The sequence below is a fragment of the Danio rerio genome, chromosome 3 (assembly GCF_052040795.2).
Source record: "Danio rerio strain M-AB ecotype USA chromosome 3, GRCz13ab, whole genome shotgun sequence".
NCBI lineage: Eukaryota > Metazoa > Chordata > Actinopteri > Cypriniformes > Danionidae > Danio > Danio rerio.
In genome coordinates, this window is record NC_141023.1 from 36,403,847 (window position 1) to 36,425,469 (window position 21,623).

At 36.6% G+C, this 21,623-nt stretch overlaps 1 protein-coding gene across 3 annotated transcripts in view; it reads left to right on the top strand.

Moving 5' to 3' along the window:
• The first annotated feature begins 6,647 nt into the window (after nt 1-6,647).
• Nucleotides 6,648-21,623, top strand: part of ezh1 (enhancer of zeste 1 polycomb repressive complex 2 subunit) — a 32,748-nt gene continuing 17,772 nt past the window's right edge. Inside the window, exons 1-7 of one of the 3 annotated variants that reach the window (XM_087243260.1) lie at nt 6,648-6,937; nt 9,192-9,343; nt 11,613-11,738; nt 14,826-14,948; nt 15,350-15,467; nt 18,179-18,391; nt 20,600-20,702. In XM_087243260.1, the coding sequence (XP_087099386.1) occupies nt 9,209-9,343; nt 11,613-11,738; nt 14,826-14,948; nt 15,350-15,467; nt 18,179-18,391; nt 20,600-20,702 (818 nt within the window). In that variant the 5' untranslated portion in view covers nt 6,648-6,937; nt 9,192-9,208. Of the gene's footprint in view, nt 6,938-9,191; nt 9,344-11,612; nt 11,739-14,825; nt 14,949-15,349; nt 15,468-18,157; nt 18,392-20,599; nt 20,703-21,623 lie in introns of all 3 variants that reach the window. The other 2 variants (XM_087243259.1, NM_001039983.2) reach the window with 2 other exon arrangements.

The window sequence follows — 21,623 nt, forward strand, 5'->3', positions numbered from 1 at the left end:
GTTTGTAGATGTTAATATTAGGTTAGATGTTGTGACATCAGGTGACCAAAATTCAATGCCAGCAAGGACAATGTTATTTTGACGTCAAATAATGATGTGAAATGACGTGATATTTGGTTGATTTTAAGTTGTGTTAGAAAGTGATTAAAATCCAACGTTGAGCCAACATCCTAAACCAATGTCAAATTGATGTCAAATACTGACATTTATTCATTAGGTATGGCAACCGAAATCCAATGTCTGATAGACGTTATAGTGGTAATGTCCACACAATGTCAAGCTGTAACATCATTAGACATTGATATTTAGTTGATTTTAGGTTGTCATTGGGTTCTGACGTCAACCCGATTTTCATTTTCAAACAAAATGCAGTCTACACAATATGGGGGTACAGCATCAATCTGACGTCATGTTGATGTTCTGTCCCTGCTGGAAAGAAGCTGAAACACCTGGCCAATTTTAGCAAAATACTAATTAATTTTATATAAAAAAATATAATTTAATTATAAACCATTGTAACTAATATAATTAATAATAAAACTGGTAATTAATAATAAAATTCCGGTGGCTGAGATAGCTTAACATGCTCCAATTTAAGAAAATACATGCAATTACAAAAACATCAGCAAATTAGGAAAAGATCTTCATCTGTTTGACAGCACACGTGCTGCAAATCCTCACAACACAAACACATTATTTAAAAAAAGCCACTGCATTTTCACACAACGCAAACAATTAATAAAAACGTGCTGCATTTTCTCTCAGCACAACGGGTTTTAAGGTGACCCTAAAGGTGACGCATCCGGCTATTTATTGTCATGATTGTCTGTGTCCACCAGATGCCACTGTAGTTCACCAGCAACTCGCTGTGAACTACAGTGGTGAAAGAACTACATATCCACACATTCCTTCGCGCACACACCCGGTCTTTCATATATACTGATATGCAATCACAGCTGTCTCTGTTTCCCCGTTGATTACCTGGACTATATATTCAGCCATTCAACCTCTGTTTGTTAGTTCGCCTTTGTTGCTATGTGTTCCTGAATCCAGTTTTGTATCTTGTCATAGTCGCTACTGTAAGTCTAGTTCTAGTTTAATCTGTTTGAGTTCCTTGTTTGTTTGTTTACTTTGATACTTTGTCTTTGATTTTTGGAGTTTTGCCTCTGTCACTGCACTAATTTCACATTAAAATCTGCACTTGGATTCTACACCCGTTTTTGTTCCTGTTTCGATCTCCCTAACATGACAATTTATGTTATGGTTATTTAGGCTAAAAAACACTAAAGACAAGGGAGTCGGTATGTTAAAATAAACAAACAAAAAACTCACCTTTGAAATATCATCTACAACTTCACTGAGGAATGGTCATGACACAGCGACATCTGTCATGTTTTATGGGTCCCCTTGAAACTTTTATATTGTGTTCAGTTTTGTTTTTTTTGTGTTGTGAGAAAATGCAGCTCGTTTGTGTAAATGGTTTCCATTGTGTGTAAATGCAGCACATTTTTTATGTATATGCATTGTGACAATTTCCAGCTTGGGTGCTGTCAAAAGTATGAAGATCTTTTCTCAATTTGCTAGCGTTTTTTTGTAGTTGCACGTGTTTTCTTAAATTGCAGCACGGTAAGCTCTCTCGGCCACCGTATGAAATGGATGAAACTAACTCCCAAAATGTCAACATTTGATAATATTTCAGAAAAAATGAAAAGTGTAAGAAACTATAAAAACGTGACCAATGTATGATGTTCATTACAAATAAGTACTTGTCATAATATGTAATTTTTATGCACAGTAAAGGAATAGTTTGCACACATTTTCAACCTCTTTAATTCAAACACACCTGAATCAACTCATCAGAACATTAGAAAAGACTCGAAAACCTGAAATGAATGGATCAGATAGGGGAGACATCCAAATGTAATGTAATGTGTGTTTATATAGCGCATTTATTGTGTATGGCTATACACCCAAAGCGCTTCACAATCATGAGGGGGGTCTCTCCTCACCACCACCAGTGTGCAGCATCCACTTGGATGATGCGACGGCTGCCACAGGACAACAGCGCCAGTGCGCTCACCACACACTAGCTATTGGTGGAGTGGAGAGACAGTGATAGAGCCAATTCGGTGGAAGGGGATGATTAGGAGGCCATGATCGTAAGGGCCGATAGAGGGACTTTGGCCAGGACACCGGGGTTACACCCCTGCTCTTTCACGAGAAGTGCCATGGGATTTTTAATGACCACAGAGAGTCAGGACCTCGGTTTAACGTCTCATCCGTGAGACGGCGCCCACTGACAGTGTAGTGTCCCCTTCACTTTTACTGGGGCATTAGGACTCACACAGACCACAGGTTGAGCGCCTCCTGCTGGCCTCACTAACACCACTTCCAACAGCAACCTAGTGTTCCCTAGTGGTCTCCCATCCAGGTACTGACAAGGCTCAGCCCTGCTTAGCTTCAGTGAGTAACCGGTCTTTGGCTGCAGGGTGACATGGCTGTGGCTCCGCTTGGTAACTGATGACGTATGTAATACTGTTTCCGGGTCCAAGCCGCCACTCATTTGAGTTGAGAAATCATTTGGGTTCCACTTTATATTAAGTGGCCTTAACTACTATTTACTTAAATCAAAAAATTAATACAATGTACTTACTGTGTTTATAATGTATTTGTAAACACTTGTGGTGCTTTTGAGTTGGGATAAAGGTTGGGTTATGGACAGGTTTGGTGGGATGGGTAGGTTTAAGGGTGGGTTAAGGTGTAAGGGATGGTCAACAGTGTATTTACAAATGTAATTACAAAAGTTAATTACAGATGTAATTACATACCTGTATTTAATTAAGCATAAGTACACAGTAAATACATGTATTTACACAACAAGTACATAGTAACAAAATATTAAATCCTATGTAAGTACATATTAGTTAAGGCCACTTAATATAAAGTGGGACCATCATTTGTTTATTCATTCTTTTTATTCATATCACACATTAAAGTTAATATTATATAAAGTCATAATCTCTGCTTGCTGCATCACAAATACCAAAATTTTAACAATTTATAAAAGAAATGATTAACTTTCTGGCCATTGGATATTAGGCATGGGCATATATATTGTGATCGTGATTTTCGAAAATTTTAAATCGCTTTGTAAACGCTTAATATTAACATTTCACGAGTCTCCCCATTCATTTGAATGAGTGTTTGGACCCGGAAGCCGCTTCGCGTGACGTCACACTTACAAGCGGATATGTACTGTTGGGCCCAATCCCAATTCTATTGTTGTATAATTGTGTCTATCCCCTTGCCCTTGGCCCTTGAATCGGAGTGTGAAGGAGAAAGGCTTCAAAATTGACCCCTAAGAAATGGGACAGCACTTCAACACCTGCACACGTCATTGCGATCCCTTACTTCATACGGGATCAGACGATTGCGTCTGCTGTAGTTATTCCAGTTGTGTTCTTTTTTGGTGTTTATCTTCAGGAAATCACTGAAGGCATATATCATGTTGTCATAATGATATAATGTGGCAATAAGATCATAACTGTACTGTGCATTTACACAGTGGCTATTTATGTAAACACAAGAAAACAACATTAACGTTATACCAGACACTGTGAAAGCTCATTCACAGCCACTAAACATCACTGACAGGGTATTCAAGTGTCATCGAGTGACAGATGTGAAAGTATGTTGTAGGACTACTGTACAGGAGTTATGAGAATTTTCATAGCCCTTGGTTTCAAGTGTTGTTCTGAAAAATCTCCATTTGAAAAGGTATATAGTCCTTCCCCTTAGCCCTACAGCTTTAAGCTAAAGAGAATTGGCACACCCCTACCCCTACCGCAAAACGAGGGGTAGGGGTAAGGAGAAGGCCTAAAGGGTAGAATTGGGATTGGACCTTGGTGTGCCTCCAGTAACAGGTGTCAAACTCAGTTCCTGAAGGGCCACAGCTCTGCAGAGTTTAGTTATAACAATAATTAAACACAGCTTATCAAACTAATTGAGTTCTTCAGGCTTGCTTGAAACCTACAGATAAGTTGGAGCTGGGTTGAAACTAAACTGTGCAGGGTTGTGGCCCCCCAGGATCTGAGTTTGACACCACTGGCCTACAGGGTTGGGAACACTGCTCTAAAGAAAGGAAGTCATACAGGTTTGGGACAATGTGGTTTTCAGTTTTTGTGAACTATTCTTGTAATTGTTTAAGACACATTTCATACTCTGCTTTCCTATTATACATTACTTGACAAGACTTTAGTCTGAATTCATAGTGCTCATAAGAGTTCTGAAGTGAGCATGTGATGGACACTTTACTATCCCATGGGGCCACAGAAGAGGATTTGTAAATGGCAGTGAAGCAACACAGCTGGTGCTAGAGGGAAATCATGTGACCAGGACAGCTTGGCAAATATATCCAGATCTCAATCAAACGAAACAAATTCATACAATATAGAACATTAATACCTTCTCAAGTTTACAATTTTTTTACATGCATTGTAAAACATGTTTTACAGTGTCTGTATTTTGTGATTCACAAGTGTTTTCCATTTATTTATGGTTGTGAATTGCATTATGGGATGTTGATCTCTGCTCTGTCGACTTTTGATGCTGAAAATTCAACTGTACAGTTTTAAAAAAGTGACTTTTATTGACAATTTAGTAGTTTGAAATAATACTTGTCAATTTTTATATAATGTCAAATTTTATAATAATACTTGTCAATTTGCTTGTCAATGTCTTGAGCATTGTCTTCTATCTTTAAGTGACAGTATTTACATTTTTAAAATCTGATTCATGCACAATATTTATTCCTTCATTAATTTTCTTGTCGGCTTAGTCCCTTTATTAATCCGGGGTTGCCACAGCGGAATGAACCACCAACTTATCCAGCATGTTTTTACCCAGCAGATGCCCTTCCAGCTGTAACCCATCTCTGGGAAACATTCACACACATTCACACACACACACACTCATACACTACGGAAAACCCAATTCAGCTGTACCGCATGTCTTTGGACTGTGGGGGAAACCAAAGCACCCGGAGGAAATCATGCGTACGCAGGGAGAACATGCAAACTCCACACAGAAATGCCAACTGAGCCGAGGCTCGAACCAGCGACCCAGCGACCTTCTTGCTGTGAGGCGACAGCACTACCTACTTCGTCGCCGCACAATATTTAATTTAATTTAATTTATTAAATTATTATTATTATTAATTCATTTAATTTTAGTTGACCTTTTTGTAACGCAAGTGCAGCAATTAAACAAAACGTTAAATTAGAAATGACGATATCTGTTGAAGGCATTTGCCACAACTTTCATTCTAAATCTTTTCTCAGATGGGATGGCGGGCCAAATCAAAGGTTACCAAGAGCCAACTTTGACCCGGGAGCTCTAATTTGGGCATCTCTGTTATAGAGTCACATGAATGTTTATCTCAAAAACCAAAATAAAACACAAACAAGAGTTCCATTTACTTCCATTGAATGATTTTTGTATACAACTAAACTGAATGACTGTCCTTCTGCCAGCCCTCTCTCTTTGTGTCAATAATAATAAAAAAAGCTAAACAAGTTTGTAACAGTTTGAGCAAAACTTTATATTTGTGAGAGCTGTTTCTTTAAACATGCATAACTATAAATGGCTATGTGTCGCCCTCTAGTGGATTTAAAAATATAATTTTAAACATCTGTAGAAAGCAAGCTACAAAATATCTAATCTTTAATATCCTAACAATTGTGGTTATAGTGGCACGTGTCTTGGCGTCACCACCACGCTATATTCGCTATCATAACATCAACATGTATTTTTAAAAACATATGATTATAGACAGTGGACTATAGTAAATTAAAATTGATATAATATAATCGGTGATCAGGAAATGATGTACACACATTCGAACATTTCCTTTTTGACATTAGAGGCGAGCGCGTCCATTCTTGCGCGTTCACGTTGTGTCACGTGTGACGCGCAGAGAAGGGCCGTGCCTTGTGCGTCGCGCGGCGGGCGGGCGGATCTCTCTCTCTCTCTCTCTCTCTCTCTCTCTCTCTCTCTCTCTCTCTCTCTCTCTCTGGAGGAAAACGGCACATGCTCCGCGCTGCGGATCTCAAGGGAGCCGTGCAAAAACAACAAGCATTGGATCCTCAAGCCAAGCCCCTTTGCGCGGAGACTTCTATCCCTGCATATATTAACATCCACGTGTACAAATCACGCATAAAGCCTACGCATCTCGATTTAAAGTACAAAATCTACTTAGACGATTTGTCAGCTGTTTTGCATTATGAAATCTAAAATATTTTTCGTATATTTTAATCGTATAATGTAGTCTATAAATTATACGACAACTGGGTTATTAAACGATAATAACAAGTGTAATAATAATAATAATAATAATAATAATAATAATAATAATGATAGATAGATAGATAGATAGATAGATAGATAGATAGATAGATAGATAGATAGATAATATCCATTAAGATTTAATTATTTGTATTTATATTGTTTATTATAGGCTATGTATCATAAATATATTAGGCTCATTTAAATGTTTGCATGTGGTCTATTATTAGAGCGTAAATGAGTCGCATGGTTTGTTCCCCGTCAGTGCACTCAGCGCTCCAGTCAGAGAGAGCTGGAGTATGTTCATAATAAAGACGTCACCCTGTGCTTTGACCGTGCCAACCAAGTGCGCAGCTCTTAACTGTACAACTACAATCTCGACATGCTTACGGGCGACCGAGGACTCCTCGCATGCCCTGCGCTCGCCCGCACAAACACTCTGGCACCGATAACCGCAGCGACTCTGTAGGCAGGACGGCGTTTTCACCACAGGACGGGGTTTTTTGGGGGCACGCGGACTTCTTTGCTGCGCACTTGAAGCTGAAGCCGATTCGTGGAGGGTTTTAAAAAGGAGGAGGAAGCGGTGAGTCTCAAGGTATTTCAGAACTCGGTGATCGCTATCTTTAATATCCAGCGTGTGTGCACAAGCGGTCTTGGATAGGGGAATGTTGTGCACTCGACGTCTTTAAATCGGGTGTCGTTTGTGTCTCGTGCAAGTATTTTCAACGTGTGGCGTTGCTGGAGCGTAGCGTCCTTCGCAATAAACGCTCTCGTTCGCGGTCACTATAACCTTTCCACATTCTCAACGTTTTGTATTTGGTTTTAGCTCGTCGAAAGTTCGTGAAAACAGTGTTGGAGGGTTTTGAGAAAGGGTGAAAAGTGTACTACGCACTTATCCGCACTGTGCTGATCTGGGCTCGCGGGAGAGACACGCCCACTTCCAGCGTGAGGAGCGCGTGTTTTTCCGAGCCCGCTGTCACCGGGGCGAGATATTTGCATACGCAGTTTTTGCTCTCTGTCTGCAGGGTGGTGTGTTGTTTTTTTAAGTTCTTTTTGGCATTGCGGGATTCACGGCATGCTTCGTTTCATCTAAAGTGCTTGTCTGAAGTGGAGACCTTTAAAAATGGTGTGTAATGCGGAATGTTAGTTGTATTTTGTGAACTGCAGGGGGCAGTGAATGAGTGCTGTGTGGAGTCACTACTCAATGATAAAGTTTGAGTCATGCGATTTATAGGTCTCTTGAGTGTGTGTGTGTGTGTGTGTGTGTGTGTGTGTGTGTGTGTGTGTGTGTGTGTGTGTGTGTGTGTGTGTGTGTGTGTGTGTGTGTGTGTGTGTTGGAAGAGAATGAGTCACATCTAACGGGAACCCTTCTGGAAGGTGTTGTGTATCACATCGAAGAGAATATGTTTCATATGAAGATGAAGCAATGGTTTCAAGAGAATAAATAGTAATGGAGAATACGATTATCTGTGTGTGGGTGGGGGGTCCCACTACCAGGGGATTGAAATGGAGTGCAGGGGGACTGTAAATGTTTGGAGGGAAATCATAAAGAAAAAAAGTTGGCATTTCTGTGTGGAGTTTGGATGTTCTCCCTGTGTTGGCGTGGGTTTCCTCCGGGTGCTCCAGTTTTCTTCATAAGTATAATTGTCGGTAGTGTGTGTATGAGTGGGCATCCGCTGCGTAAAACATATGCTCGATAAGTTGGTGGTTCATTCTGCTGTGGCGACCCCTGATTAATAAAAGGACTAAGCAAAAAGAAAATGAATAAATAAATGTATGTAATATTTCATAAATATAAATAAAAATACAGTAGTATAAAATAAAAAAGTTCTATTAAAATAATTTAATGATAATAAAAATATATATTAATAAATAGAATTAATGCATAATTGTATTAAAATCCTATAAAAAATATATTTTTTTGCATATTTTCTAAATTTCAGGTATATATTATTAAATATATATTAATGTACATATAACTTAGAAAATGTGCAAAATATATATATATTAAAGGATTTCAATACAAAAGTACATAAATATTTTAAAATAATTGATATATGTACATAAAAAGGATATTAAATGCAAGTGTCTACTTTATTTATAAAATTATTTGGTGAAAATAAAATGACAAACTATGTGTGAAATAATGTTATTATTATTATTCAGTTTACCAATATATTTATGTAATAATAAAGCCACTTAGGGTGACAGAGTGGTTCAGTGGTTAGCACTGTCGCCTCACAGCAAAAAAGTCACTGGTTCGAGTCTTGGCTGGGCCAGTTGGCGTTTCTGTGTGGAGTTTGCATGTTCTGCCATGTTTGTGTGGGTTTTCTTCTGGGTAAATAAAGTAAATTGGTCGTAGTGTATGTGTGTGAATGAGTGTGTATGGGTGTTTCCCCATACTGGGTTGCAGAGGAAAGGGTATCCGCTGTGTAAAACATATGCTGGATAAGTTGGCGGTTCATTCCACTGTGGTGACCCCTGATTAATAAGGGATTAAGCAGAAAAGAAAATGAATGAATGAAACCACTTATTGTGACCTCTGTGCTAAACTATGGAAAAGAATAAATTATTAAACTTATCATTTCATTGCATTTTAAATGATTGAAACATTATTGCTGCAGACAAAATATTGAAACTCTTTTTTATCTTTATTATTACCATGTTATTACTTTTAGAAACACTAATAAATCAGAAATAGTTTATTTACATTTAACTTGTTGCAAATTGTACAAAATCCTTAAACATTCTCCATCCTATATAACATATATGTATTAACATCAGTAAGTAAGCTCAATTTAAGTGTATTTGTTCTGTATTTTAAGTGTTACTCTTGTCCTGTGTTGCAGTCTAGTGAGGTCTGAGGATGGAGGAAGTGTCAGGCCCTCGGCCCTGCACTGTGAAGCCCAGACAAGATCTTCTGGAGTGGAAGAAGAGAGTGAAGTCTGAGTATATGAGATTAAGACAATTGAAACGCTTCCGCAAAGCTGAACAAGTCAAGGTATGATGTCTTTTGCATTTGCACAGTTTTCTTTGTTTCTAGTCTGTCTTTTATACACTTCCATCAAACATTTGAAGTCAGCAAGCTATATTTTATTTTATAGGTGTATTTTTATGTTTATTTATGTATTAAATTTATATGGAATATAATATATATAGAACACAATATAGAACACAAATAGAATACACAAATAGAATATAGAACACAAATATATATATATATATTTGTGTTCTATATTTTAAAAAATGAATACTTTCAGCTGTGGATTAGGGCTACATAATATATCGCAAAATTATTATTACAATAATAGTATTTGCAATACACATTTTGCAGACGTGTGGTAACTTACATTTATTGTATGCATTGGTTGCTTATCTAAATTTGACCAGTTAGAAGGGACCTAACTATCTTTAGCCCCACCTTCCCAGTAGTGGTTGCTTTCTGCTATTGGCTAGAGCAGCCCAAAAGTGAACCCAGAGCTGAAAATAAACACTAATGACTTGAGTAGAGTTGAGAGAGGAAAATAACAACGGCCAGTCAGAGTCGGAATATCTGCTGAGGTTTTCGCTCATTCATAGTTTTTCAAATACACTTTTTTTCATTGATACTGTTTAATTCAGGTTAGTCTGAATTAGAATTGATTAATAATAACCTGTATATTTGAATATCATTACATAAATAAATGATTTAAACACAGCTTAAAAACTAGCATTGTATAACGAAAGGTTTAAATCACATTAAATATTGTTATTGTGATACTTAACAACATAATTGCACATCACATATTTTCCTAATATTGTGGAACCCCTACAATGGACGCTTAGACATATAACGTTACAAAAAATGTCAATGTTAAATAAATCTTTTTAAATGTGTTAAATATTGTTTTAAACTTTCTATTCAACTAGTAATCCAAATAACCACATGTATTACAAAAATTACTAAAAATATTTTTTAAAAAAAGCTATTTTGCAAGATTCTAGTATTTAGCTTAAAAATCGATATATTTTCTTAAGGGAACCAATAAAAATAACATTTAACCTTTATTCATCATATCATCACTAATATGCAAATATTTTTATATTTTTAAATATTTTATATGCAGTAATAGCCTAACACTGATATGCTTTTATTACAATACAAGCTCATTCTGAAAATGTAGCCCTGTATATATTTCTGGAGATCGTGAATTATGTAGCCAGAAGTATGTATGGATGCATTTCGTCTTTAAAATGAACACTACAGGGCGGTTTAACGCCGTTTCTTTTCGTGCTCACGAGCTGATTGCTTACCTCAGTATGGATGGCTTTCCCATTGTTACCAGTTTGTCTTGTTAGCTCACCTTCTATGTCAGCGGATTTGAGATGCAGAGGAAAGTTTACCGTAACGTCAGGGTTCGAGTCTGGCTATGAAAGTTCCAGAAATCATGTAAGACATAAACAGAAGCCAAAAAATAAAATAAACAAGTAAATAACAGAGTGAGAATGGGGTTAAAATCTGAAAAACGTCTTAAGAGTCAGGCGAGGGCTTTTCTTTTTCTGCATCGCTTTTTAAAACTGTCAGTTGGGTTTAAGGAAGTGGGTGGATGGGTCAATCGGTGCTTTTGAAAAGACTATTGGTTGGGTTTATGGAAGGAGGAGGGTGGGTCTGTCAATTATTCAGTCAGTCAGTCAGTCTGTCAGTCGTTCAGTAAGTCAGTTAGTCAGTTGACAGCTGCCTCATGTGGATTTAAGTGAGAACAGCAGGTGCAAATGACACTCGTGAGAGAAATTTGAGATCTGAAAAAGTGTACACAGAGGCATCTGATGGATTCAAGAAAACCAAAAAACTGCAAAAAAAACAAAAACGTAGCTCCCGGGACGTACACGCTCCAGAAATTTATAAAGAGGTACGTTTTCAGAATGAGCCTGGCTTGTTTTATTGCAACCAAACTAAAATAAATAAGATTTTCTAGAGATGAAATAAATATAGGAAATATTATGCAAATGTATTAGTTCTGTTAAACATTATTTGGGAAATATTGATTCATAAAAAAACATGTGAAACTGAGCTTTGACATAACATGAATAAATAATATTTTGAGATACATTTAAAAAAATATATATATTTTTCACAATATTTATGTTTTACTTTATTTTTAACCACAAAAAAGCTATTTACTTATTTGCTATTTTTTTTCTTTCTAATACTATAAATGTTGCTATAAATGCTTGTAATTCAGCTTGGTTTTTAACTTCTTGGCTGAATGTTTGTGGCTTTTTCACCACAGGCTCTGTTCCAGTCAAATCGCCGTAAGATTGAAGTAGGAACTGAGCTGCTGAATGAAGAATGGTCCAAGCTCCGGATCCAGTCCATTCCTCTGTCCACATCCAGTGGCTCTCTGCCCAGCAAAAAGGCAAGAATGACAGAGCCGGGGTCATTTGACCACCAATAACCAAAATCAGTGATTCTTCATTTACATTAGACCCTAGATAGCTTTACTGTGAGCTGAGTCTGTGAATTCAGCAGACTGTCCCCTGTAGCTGATTTATGAGCTGAATCAATACATAGTCAGCTTTGCCTCGCCATTTCCCAAAGCTAATTTATTCTAACAAAATGCCAGTAATGACTCAAGATCAGGTGCCACGGTTCAACTTCCATTTCCTGCAGTACCCACTTCATCATATTCCACTTGACACGCGTTTAGATCAATCTAATGATGTTTTTAATGAACTCACCGTGGCACAGTTAACCTCAAATTAATTAGTCAAGGCAAATATTACCAGTAGGCCGGTAAAACTGCAGCAAAGTGGGGATTATTTTTCTCACTTCACGTCTTTTTCCTGCACTCCGTTGCCAAAAATGTATTTGTGTGTTTGCCAAGCCAGTGCTCAGTATCTACAACTTGTGTGAAATCCACAATAAACCCAGCCGGCGGGCAGAGCAGAGCCTGGTTCTCTGTGGATTACAGAGAGTCTGCTGGACATAACAGCACAGCTGGATCCTGCAAAACAATACCATACTTGACGTTCTTTAGAAAACGCAGAACCAAATATTCACAAGTTTACTCCTACATCAATTCCCAGGGGCACACATTTGTACCCAGTTTGACTCTTTTTGATTTTAATCTGTCACTAATTCAGTGTAGCATTTTATTTAAGACCTTAATTCACCTCAAAAAGTGCCCCTGTTATGTTCTTTGTACTTTCCATATCCTTTACTGAATGATGTTTCTCCATATCAGTAAGCAATGTTTATAATACTGGCCACTTTATTAGGTACATCTTACCAGGTACCAGGTTGGACCTATTTTGCCTTCAAAACTGCCTTAATACTTCGTGAGCAGCAAGGTACTGGAGATATTCCTCAGAGTTTTAGGTCGATATTGACATGATAGCATCACACGGTTGCTACAGAATTGTCAGCTGCACATCCATGATGTGAATCTGCTGTTCCACCACATTCCAAAGGTGCTCTATTGGATTGAGATCTGGTGATTGTGGAGGCCATTTGAGTACAGTGAACTCACTCTCATGTTCACGAAACCAGTCTGAGATGATTCATGCTTTATGACACAGCGCGTTATCCTGCTTGAAGATGGGTACACTGTGGTCATAAAGGTATGGACATGGTCAGCAACAATACTTAGGAAAGGCGCTGGAGTTGACACGATGCTCAGTTGGTACTAATAAGCCCAAAGTGTGCCAAGAAATGATCACCCATACCATTACACCATAATCATATGCCAGAACCAATGATAAAAGGCAGGGTGGAGCCTTGCTATCATGTTGATGCCAAATTTTGATCCTACCCTAAGAATGTTGCGGCAGAAATCAAGACTTGTCAGACCAGGCAAATCTTCTATTGTCTAATTCTGGTGAGCCTGTATGTAGCCTTAGTTTCCTGTTCTTAGCTTACAAGAGTAGCACCCGGTGTGGTCTTCTGCTAATGTAGCCCATCGGCCTCAAGGTTGTGTGTTCAGAGATGCTCTTCTCGATACCTTGTTTGTAATGAGTGGTTATTTAAGCTACTGTTGCCTTTCTATTATCTGGAACCAGTCTGGCCATTCTCCTCTGACCTCTGGCATCAATAAGGCATTTACGGCGACAGAACTGCCGCTCCCTGAATATTTTCTTTTTTTATTGGATTCTCTGTGAACCCTAGAGATAGTTGAGTTGCTGCCATGTAATTGGGTGACTAGAAATTTGTGTTAACCTAATAAAGTGAGTGTATAAAGCCTGGTTTATACTTCTGCGTCAAGTGACTGGCGTAACCCACGGCGCATGCAACGCGCGTAGCTGTGCATTTATACTTCTGCGTGCTGCCTGTGTTGGTCTGCATTAACACTTCCTAAACGCTAGTTGGCAGTGAGGTGTTAATGTGTCTCTGTGTCGAGTTTCTTCGCCTGTGTTTTGTTCTTTCTGAATGCTTCTGGGATGTACAAGTGGCTCAAACTCGCTCATTTTGAGGCAGGAACCGGCGGAAGTGCAACAACTTTAACTATGAGGTAAACACAAAACAAAACTTTCCATTTGGAGCTCCTTCACGGGACTCCACACTTGTTAACGATTGCGCCATCGGGCTCGCACTGCTCGCACGGCTCTTGGTCCCGCCCAGACTCGTCAGCGCTACCAAGCCGACTAATCACAGAGCTTGCGCTACACGTTGTTGTGACGTGTAGTTACATTTTTTGAGAGGTGCACGTCAGCGACGCCGACAGCCACAGCATAGGGCTATGCGTTAACGCCATAGCATACGCATGCGTTTAACGCAGAAGTATAAATCAGCCTTAAACAGTAAATACAGTGCTCAGCATAATTGAGTACACCACGTTTTGAAAATAATATTTTTCTCCATTTCTCAGTGATATTGGCAATGTATTTTGGTGTATTTGAACAAAACAGATTTATTAAACACATATTTATTAAAATTATATTTTAGTCATGAAACATATTTAGAAATTAAGATAATTAAGATAATACTATTAAAATTCATGCAAATATTGCAGAAAAATACAAGCGTCAAAATTACCATAATTTCAGTTTGTAGTGTTTTGCTTTTGCAGTTTTATTTAATAACATAAATTTGGGTTTCTAATTTTTGGAATATTATTGTTATTTTGTTAGATAAGCTCCAGATTTGGCTTCAGTAATGACTAATCTAACTTGTAAGTGCATCTAACAACTATATTATTGTAAAGCATCCTATAATTGAAATGTGTGATTTGTCAGGGGTGTATTCATATATGCTGAGCAGTGTTTGTATTATATATAATATTACACATATTCAATTTCATTCAGATTTTAATTTAGTCACCTATATTTGTAAATGCTGTGTAAAGTCAAGTGTATACAATTGCAACTAATACAATATTAATATATTCAAATTACATTTGCTAATTAGCATATGTAGGGCTAAAGCAAGGTAATGGGCCCATTAATAGTTTTGAGTGACACTTTGACTTGTCTGTTTCCGTGTCTTCTCTTTTCTTGTCCAATCACAGTTGTGCATGGTGGAGTTTGGCTTTCCGTCCTTTCCGAACCAGGCAGTTGCCATGCGTCCCTTGACAACTGTTGCCGGGATACCATTCATGTACTCCTGGTCCCCTCTGCAGCAGAACTTCATGGTACTGGATGTGGACAATAAGCGCACACACATTAGCACATATGAAAGCACTCAATCATAATCACCATTAGAAGCCTGCATGTGCAGAAACACAAGGAGAAAGAAAAGCATCAGTGTATGACAGTGGTCATTTTGAAAGTAGGTCACCAGCAGCAGTGCGTTCACATGTTCTGACAGCATGTGTTTTTAAAAGCATCTCTCAGGTAGAGGAGGGATGTGCATCTTTAAACGCCTACACACACGTACAGCCTCAAATGTAGGCATCTACTAAAAACACCCACCCGCAACAGGCATATACAGTCTTGTTATGCATTTATCTCTCATTCAGAAGGATCTCGAATACGCACAAATGTTTGTATTAAAACATGTTTGTATGTAAATCAATTTCTCTTTGTCTCTGAGGTGGAGGATGAGACGTTTCTGCATAATATCCCCTACATGGGAGATGAAGTGTTGGAACAGGACGAGGCTTTCTTGGAAGAGCTTATTGACAATTATGATGGTGTGCATGGAGACAGAGGTGAGCAGCACAATATGTGTACATGTAAACATCACGAGAGCTGGGATGCACTTCTTCTAGAAAGCTCTGAATGCTTTGAGGACATAGGGCTCTATTTTAACGATCTAGGCGCAAAGTCTAAAGCGCATGGCGCAAAAACATTAAGGGCATGTCCAAATCCACTTGTTTATTCTCTTAATGAGTTATGGGTGTGTTTTGAGTATAACATGCATTAAACCAATCAGAGTCTCATTTCACATTCGCTTTAAGAGTCAGTTGCATTACGCCATGGTCTATTTGCTTTTTACATGGTGGACATTGTAAGAGGAAAAACCGGATGCTTCACTTGCAAGAAAACAGTTAGCAGCACAAGGATAAAGAATGAGCCTCCTCGATTCGGCCTCTTTACTTTCTCTTTACTATTACTCTTTATTTTATTCTTTTACTTTCCTAGATAAGGAAAGGGTACGCACTCCACTAAAGACATCCATTAGCCTACAACTTTAGTTTTGTTTGTTAAGCACAAAGAGTTGTTTCTAAATTCAGTTCTAATTTCCAGCAATTGAATAAATTAACAATAGTAACAAAGTGTAGTTAAGTGTGGAGTTATATCCAAACACACAGCCTATTCTTATGGCCCATATAGAGATGCATACGTCTCCTAAACCCAACAAGTGGACAAATCTAAACTTGTTTTTATTAAAACAAATATAAATATGCATATAATAAATCATACTACTAATAAGAACAACATTATACAAAAGCAAATTGTCATGAACAAACTGAAAAAGGCACTGGACTTTAGACCTGCTTTTAGTTGATCAATGTACTGTTTATTTTAGTTCCTCAAAATAGCAACGTGCCTTAACACACTTCCTTTTTAGACCAGAACACCCATGAGTCCACAAAGTGGCACAAATGGACTTACTATTTAAACAACATGGCGCAAAACATGAAAATTAGGGCTGCGCTGGTCTTAAAATAGCAACAAATCACACCATACACCCCTTGAGCCTTATTGTGCCAGTTGTATAATAGGGCCCATAATGTAATAATATTAATGATTATTACCATTATATATTCATTTATAACAGGTTTTTATTTAGTATTGCCTTTTATTAAAACTTTTTTATTTGAATATATAATAAAATGTAAATTACTCCTTTATTCAAAGCTTCAGCCTTCAGTGTCATATGATCCTGCAAAAGTAATTTTCACATCATCATGTGATGGTTACGTAACTTTTATTATTGCTGTTAATTTTAACAGTCATACAGCTTAATCTGTTGTGGCAACCACAATAAACATTTATGAAGGATTCTATGATGAATGTAGATTTAGATGAATGAAAGATCCGTCTGCATGGCCTTAAATGTAAATGTGTAAAATCTGGTAACACTTTCCTAGTATTATTATAATTGTTAGTGTTAGTTAATGTATTTACTGACATAAACCATCAATAAACAATACATTTATTAAAGTATTTATTCATGTTTCTTTATGTTACTTAATGTAAATCTTGTCATTCATTGTTGGTCCTTATTAACTCCCTGTGCATTACCTAATGTTGAAAAGTACTATTTTGCTTTATAATAATGCATCAAAAATGTTTATATAAACATTAACTATGATTAATAAGTGCTGTAGAAATATAATTCATTCTTAAATCATGTTTGTGAGCACATTAAAGGGATAGTTCACCCAAAACTAAAAAATTCTGTAGTTATTTAGGCACTCACAACTTTGTTTCTCCATTTGAACAGAAAAGAAGATATTTTGAAGCTAAAAACCTGAGGCCATTGACTTCCATAGTATTTGTTTTTTCTGCTATGAAAGTCAATGGTTACAAGTTTTCAACGTTCTTCAACTTTCTTTGTTTTTTGTCCAACAAAATAAAGAAAATTGTAAAAGGTTTGTTTAATAAAAAAATAAAATAGTATTGTTAACTTATAGAACAATAATAGAACTAATAGAACTTAATAGAAGTTAACTAATTTAACTAATATAATCTGTTAAGTTTGACAATGAAAGTCAATTAAACAACAGCAAAAAAAGAGGAAACCAATAATTTTATTAAATAATTTCTGTATTATTTCTAACTTAAATTTTTTTTCCATTCAATGTTTTACTTGAATTGTACTTGTTCAGTTTGTTATTTGAATATTTTTCAAATAAATATTTTAATATCTAAATAAAGAATAACAAAGAATTGTTATTAAAGTTATTATTATTACTTAATTACTTCCAAGGCTGTTTTTATCGAAGTTGGTATTTAGCCACCCCATGTTGGGTGTTTCGTAACACCTAATTTTTATGAGGCGGGTCATTAGCCCAACGCTTTACCCCCAACCTGGAGGACCCAATTCACCTGTACCACATGTCTTTGGAATTGTTTGGAAAACTGGAGCACCCTCAGGAAACCCATGCCAATATGGGGAGAACATGCAAGCTCCACACAGAAGTGCCAACTGACCCAGCGGGGACTCGAACCAGCGACCTTTTTGCTGTAAAGCAACAGTGCAAACCACTGTGCCACCGTGCCACGCAAGTTATTATTATTTTAATAAAAGATTTGGAGGAAAAGATGCATCATGAGCATTAGCATTTTACATGCTAAATTCTAGACAAACAGACAAGTACAGATTCACACATAGACGTCAGTATTACATCATCTGCATTTATTGTAAAGCAGGCAGTGTGGTGTAAATTAGTATCTTGTACCTTTCTAATAGAGGGAGGCTTCATAAATGATGAGATCTTTAAAGAGCTGGTGGAGGCGCTGAGCCAGTATTCAGACCCAGAGGAAGAGGAGGAGGAGAAAGAGCCCACAGACGCAGCAGAGAATAAGCAGGAGGAGGAGAAAGAGATGCAGAAAAGTGCAGCAGAAGCACCAGAGGAGTCCAAGACAGCCTTCTTCAAGAGGAAGTGGAGGAACACTGCTGAAGGTTGGTTTCAGAATAAATAATGAAATGATAATTCACATGGTAATATACTCTACAGGTCAAATATTAGATTTGATCAATCAATAAGATTTTTAAAAGTCTCTCAAACTCACCAATGCTACATTTAATTAAAAACTGTAACTGTGAAAAATTATTACTTTAAAATAGTAGTTTTTTTTGTCGAGTAGTCTTAAATGTAACATATTCTTGTGATTTAAAGCAGTTTTTCCAGCATCATTGCATATTTAATCAATATTTCATAGACCACATTTGAATACTACCTATATTGAATTCAAATTCTTTTTTATAAATCTTTTTATTAAACTTTTAAAGATATAACAAAGTAATTTTACAGAGAAATTTAAACAAATATTAATCCCACCCCTACTTTCTAAACAAGTTGAAAATACATTTATCCAAGAGAGAAAATAAAAAAATCAATAAACAGAAATAAATAAATAAATACATTACAAAAACAAAAATTAATAAACAAACAAACAAACAAACAAACAAACAAACAAACAAAAAAACAATAAATTAAAGAAATAAATAAAAACTGTACAGAATACACAAGTACCTTGATATCCCAATATTACAAACATTAATCCACAGGTATTAATACAAAGTGCTTTTCAATTGAAAGGCCCTGAGATTTAGATTGACAGTTTGTAGAGATACTGACATGCTCAGAAATGAACATTCTAAACGGGTCCCATGTTTCAGAAAAAGCCCTAGTATAGCCGTTTATTGTAAACCTGATTTTTTTCCAAATGGATGAAGCTCAATGCATCTTGCAACCAGTTGTCAAAACGAGTGAAATCTTCGTTTCTATAATAAAAGAATACACCGTCTTGCTAACAGTGTCAAAAATGCAGCTCGATAACCTTGCTATATTTGGAGAAAGTCCAAAAAGTGCAATAAGAAGACACGGTTCAATGTGCATCTTTGTCACAGAAGAGAAACACTTGAAAATTGATAGCCAAAAAGAAGTGATTAATGAACAAAGCCAAAACATATGTATTAAGTGTGCAGGTGCTTTATTACAGCAATCACATACAGGGTCCAAGTCCAAGACTTATTTTTGCCAACCTCACTTTTGTCCAGTATATTCGATGAACAAATTTTAATTGGAAAAGGCAATGTCGTGCACAGATAGAGGAGGTATGACGCAGGACAAAATTTGGTCCCACGCCTCGTCCTCAAATGTAAGATTAAGGTCTGACTCCCAAAGAGAGGTAGATATTAAAGTTCTTTGAACAGAAGTGTTTAAATATGAGTGTTCATCATTACTATGATATTTTTAAAGTAAATATTAAGTGAAATGTCAAGTACATTAAGGACTTTCATGGTGCTACTTATGCTGAAGTATGAAGTACAGAGTACTTGATTCAAAATTAATGGTGTTTTAAAAAGTCCTTGAAAGTCCTTGAGTCTGAAGTTCATGAAAGAGTGGGAACCCTGTAAATTACATAATTGTAATGAATTTACTCTTAAATGCTCAAAGCAATAAAAGGGAAAAAGTAAATATCAGCTCCTCCTCAAGCTGATTTGATCATCCGACAGTGAAGACATTAATTAAACAATATGAAATAAAAGATAAAATGTAAATACTATTTCAAAATATTACTGTTTTCATTGTACTTTCAGTCAAGTAATGCATCCTTAGTGAGAAGATGAGACTTCTTCCAAAAACAAACCCAATAAAAACTTTTCCTGATCCTGACCAAACGTTTAAATGATAGTCCATATTTAAAAATTCGATAATATCTATTTACATTGTTATGGATTTTAAAAGGTAAGATAAGTTTACTTAATGCATTTGTAGTATAACTAACATTAATATTAAGACTTTGAATAGAATAACAGATACAATAATGGCCTAAATGTTGCATCAAACTGCTGTAGAATCAAGGTTTTTAACAGACGTGCTGTGGTTAAGCACCATATGACCTGATTGTCTACAGCTGAATTTCAGTGGTTGAACAACAGCTCGCGTGTTGCCCATCAGATCAGCCTCTGTGTGTCTGTCTGCAATTGTTTGCTCTGAGCGGTGCCTTTACTCCCAGTGAGGGCTGGGTAAACCTGTTTGTTCATTCAGTTTGTTTTAGGCCTGTATCTAGTTACAGTGCACGCTGACCCCTACACAATAAACCTATGCACTAGTTTACTTTTACTGACTGTGCTGATTTTGTACTATTGCTTTTCCACCAGGAAGAGAGCTCTCCGCCAATAAGAAGATTCCCCACGACAAGATTTTCACTGCTATTGCATCAATGTTTCCATACAAAGGCACCATGCAGGAGCTGAAGGACAAGTAGGCCACACTATTCAGCATTCGCTCTCATTTTGAGCTGTTTTGTGCTTAAACTTGATTTTTTTAGAACAGAATGGGATTGAAGCATGACACAGGGAGAATTTGAGCATGCTTTTCCCAAATGTGCACAAGTGTTTAACATGAAGAGCAAGTGTGCATCTGATCTCTTTAGAGGTGCAACTTAAGATGATATAAACATCACGTGTGTAAAAACAGAACACTTCCCACACTTTCGTTGATTTGATAATAGTAATGTTCAAATCAGCTTGTTTTAGGTGAAATTTCTGACCAGTTATTCAGTTATTATCAGTGCAAACTAAATCAGATGATAGGTGCATTGGACAAATCACTATATAAAGGCTTGCTAAAAAAGCAAAACAAATAATCATAAAACAAATAACTGTCGTGCATACTTGCTCAAAGATTTATTTGTAATGTTTCATTCTTCTGACCTTCAGTCCAGTTAAAGCACAAATTATACTTTTGTATGTTTATTCATCTGTTTGTTTGGTTTGTAATGTTAGGGTGTATGAAGATGGGTGTTTGACCAATGTCAAAAAACATTCAGTCAAAAAAGTATCCGATTGTATTTTGTATTTTCTGCTTTCACTAACATAGATTTCTTTACTAGTCTTGATGGTAGCTGCGAAATATTCATGCATTTTGAGAGTTTTATTCCTTTTTGTTTATTTACATAATGCTATTGTTTTGTTGTTTTTTAAGGTTTTTAAATGATCACAATACATGATTAGATTAATAATTAGAAACAAAATCAATTAATATGCACATTTTAGTGGGGTGTCACGCAAATTATCACTCACACACAAACAAAAACATTATGCTTATACATAAAATAACCTATACTAGTACATTTGCATATTTATATATTACGTTATTTTAATTAATTTAACTCTCAAAGCA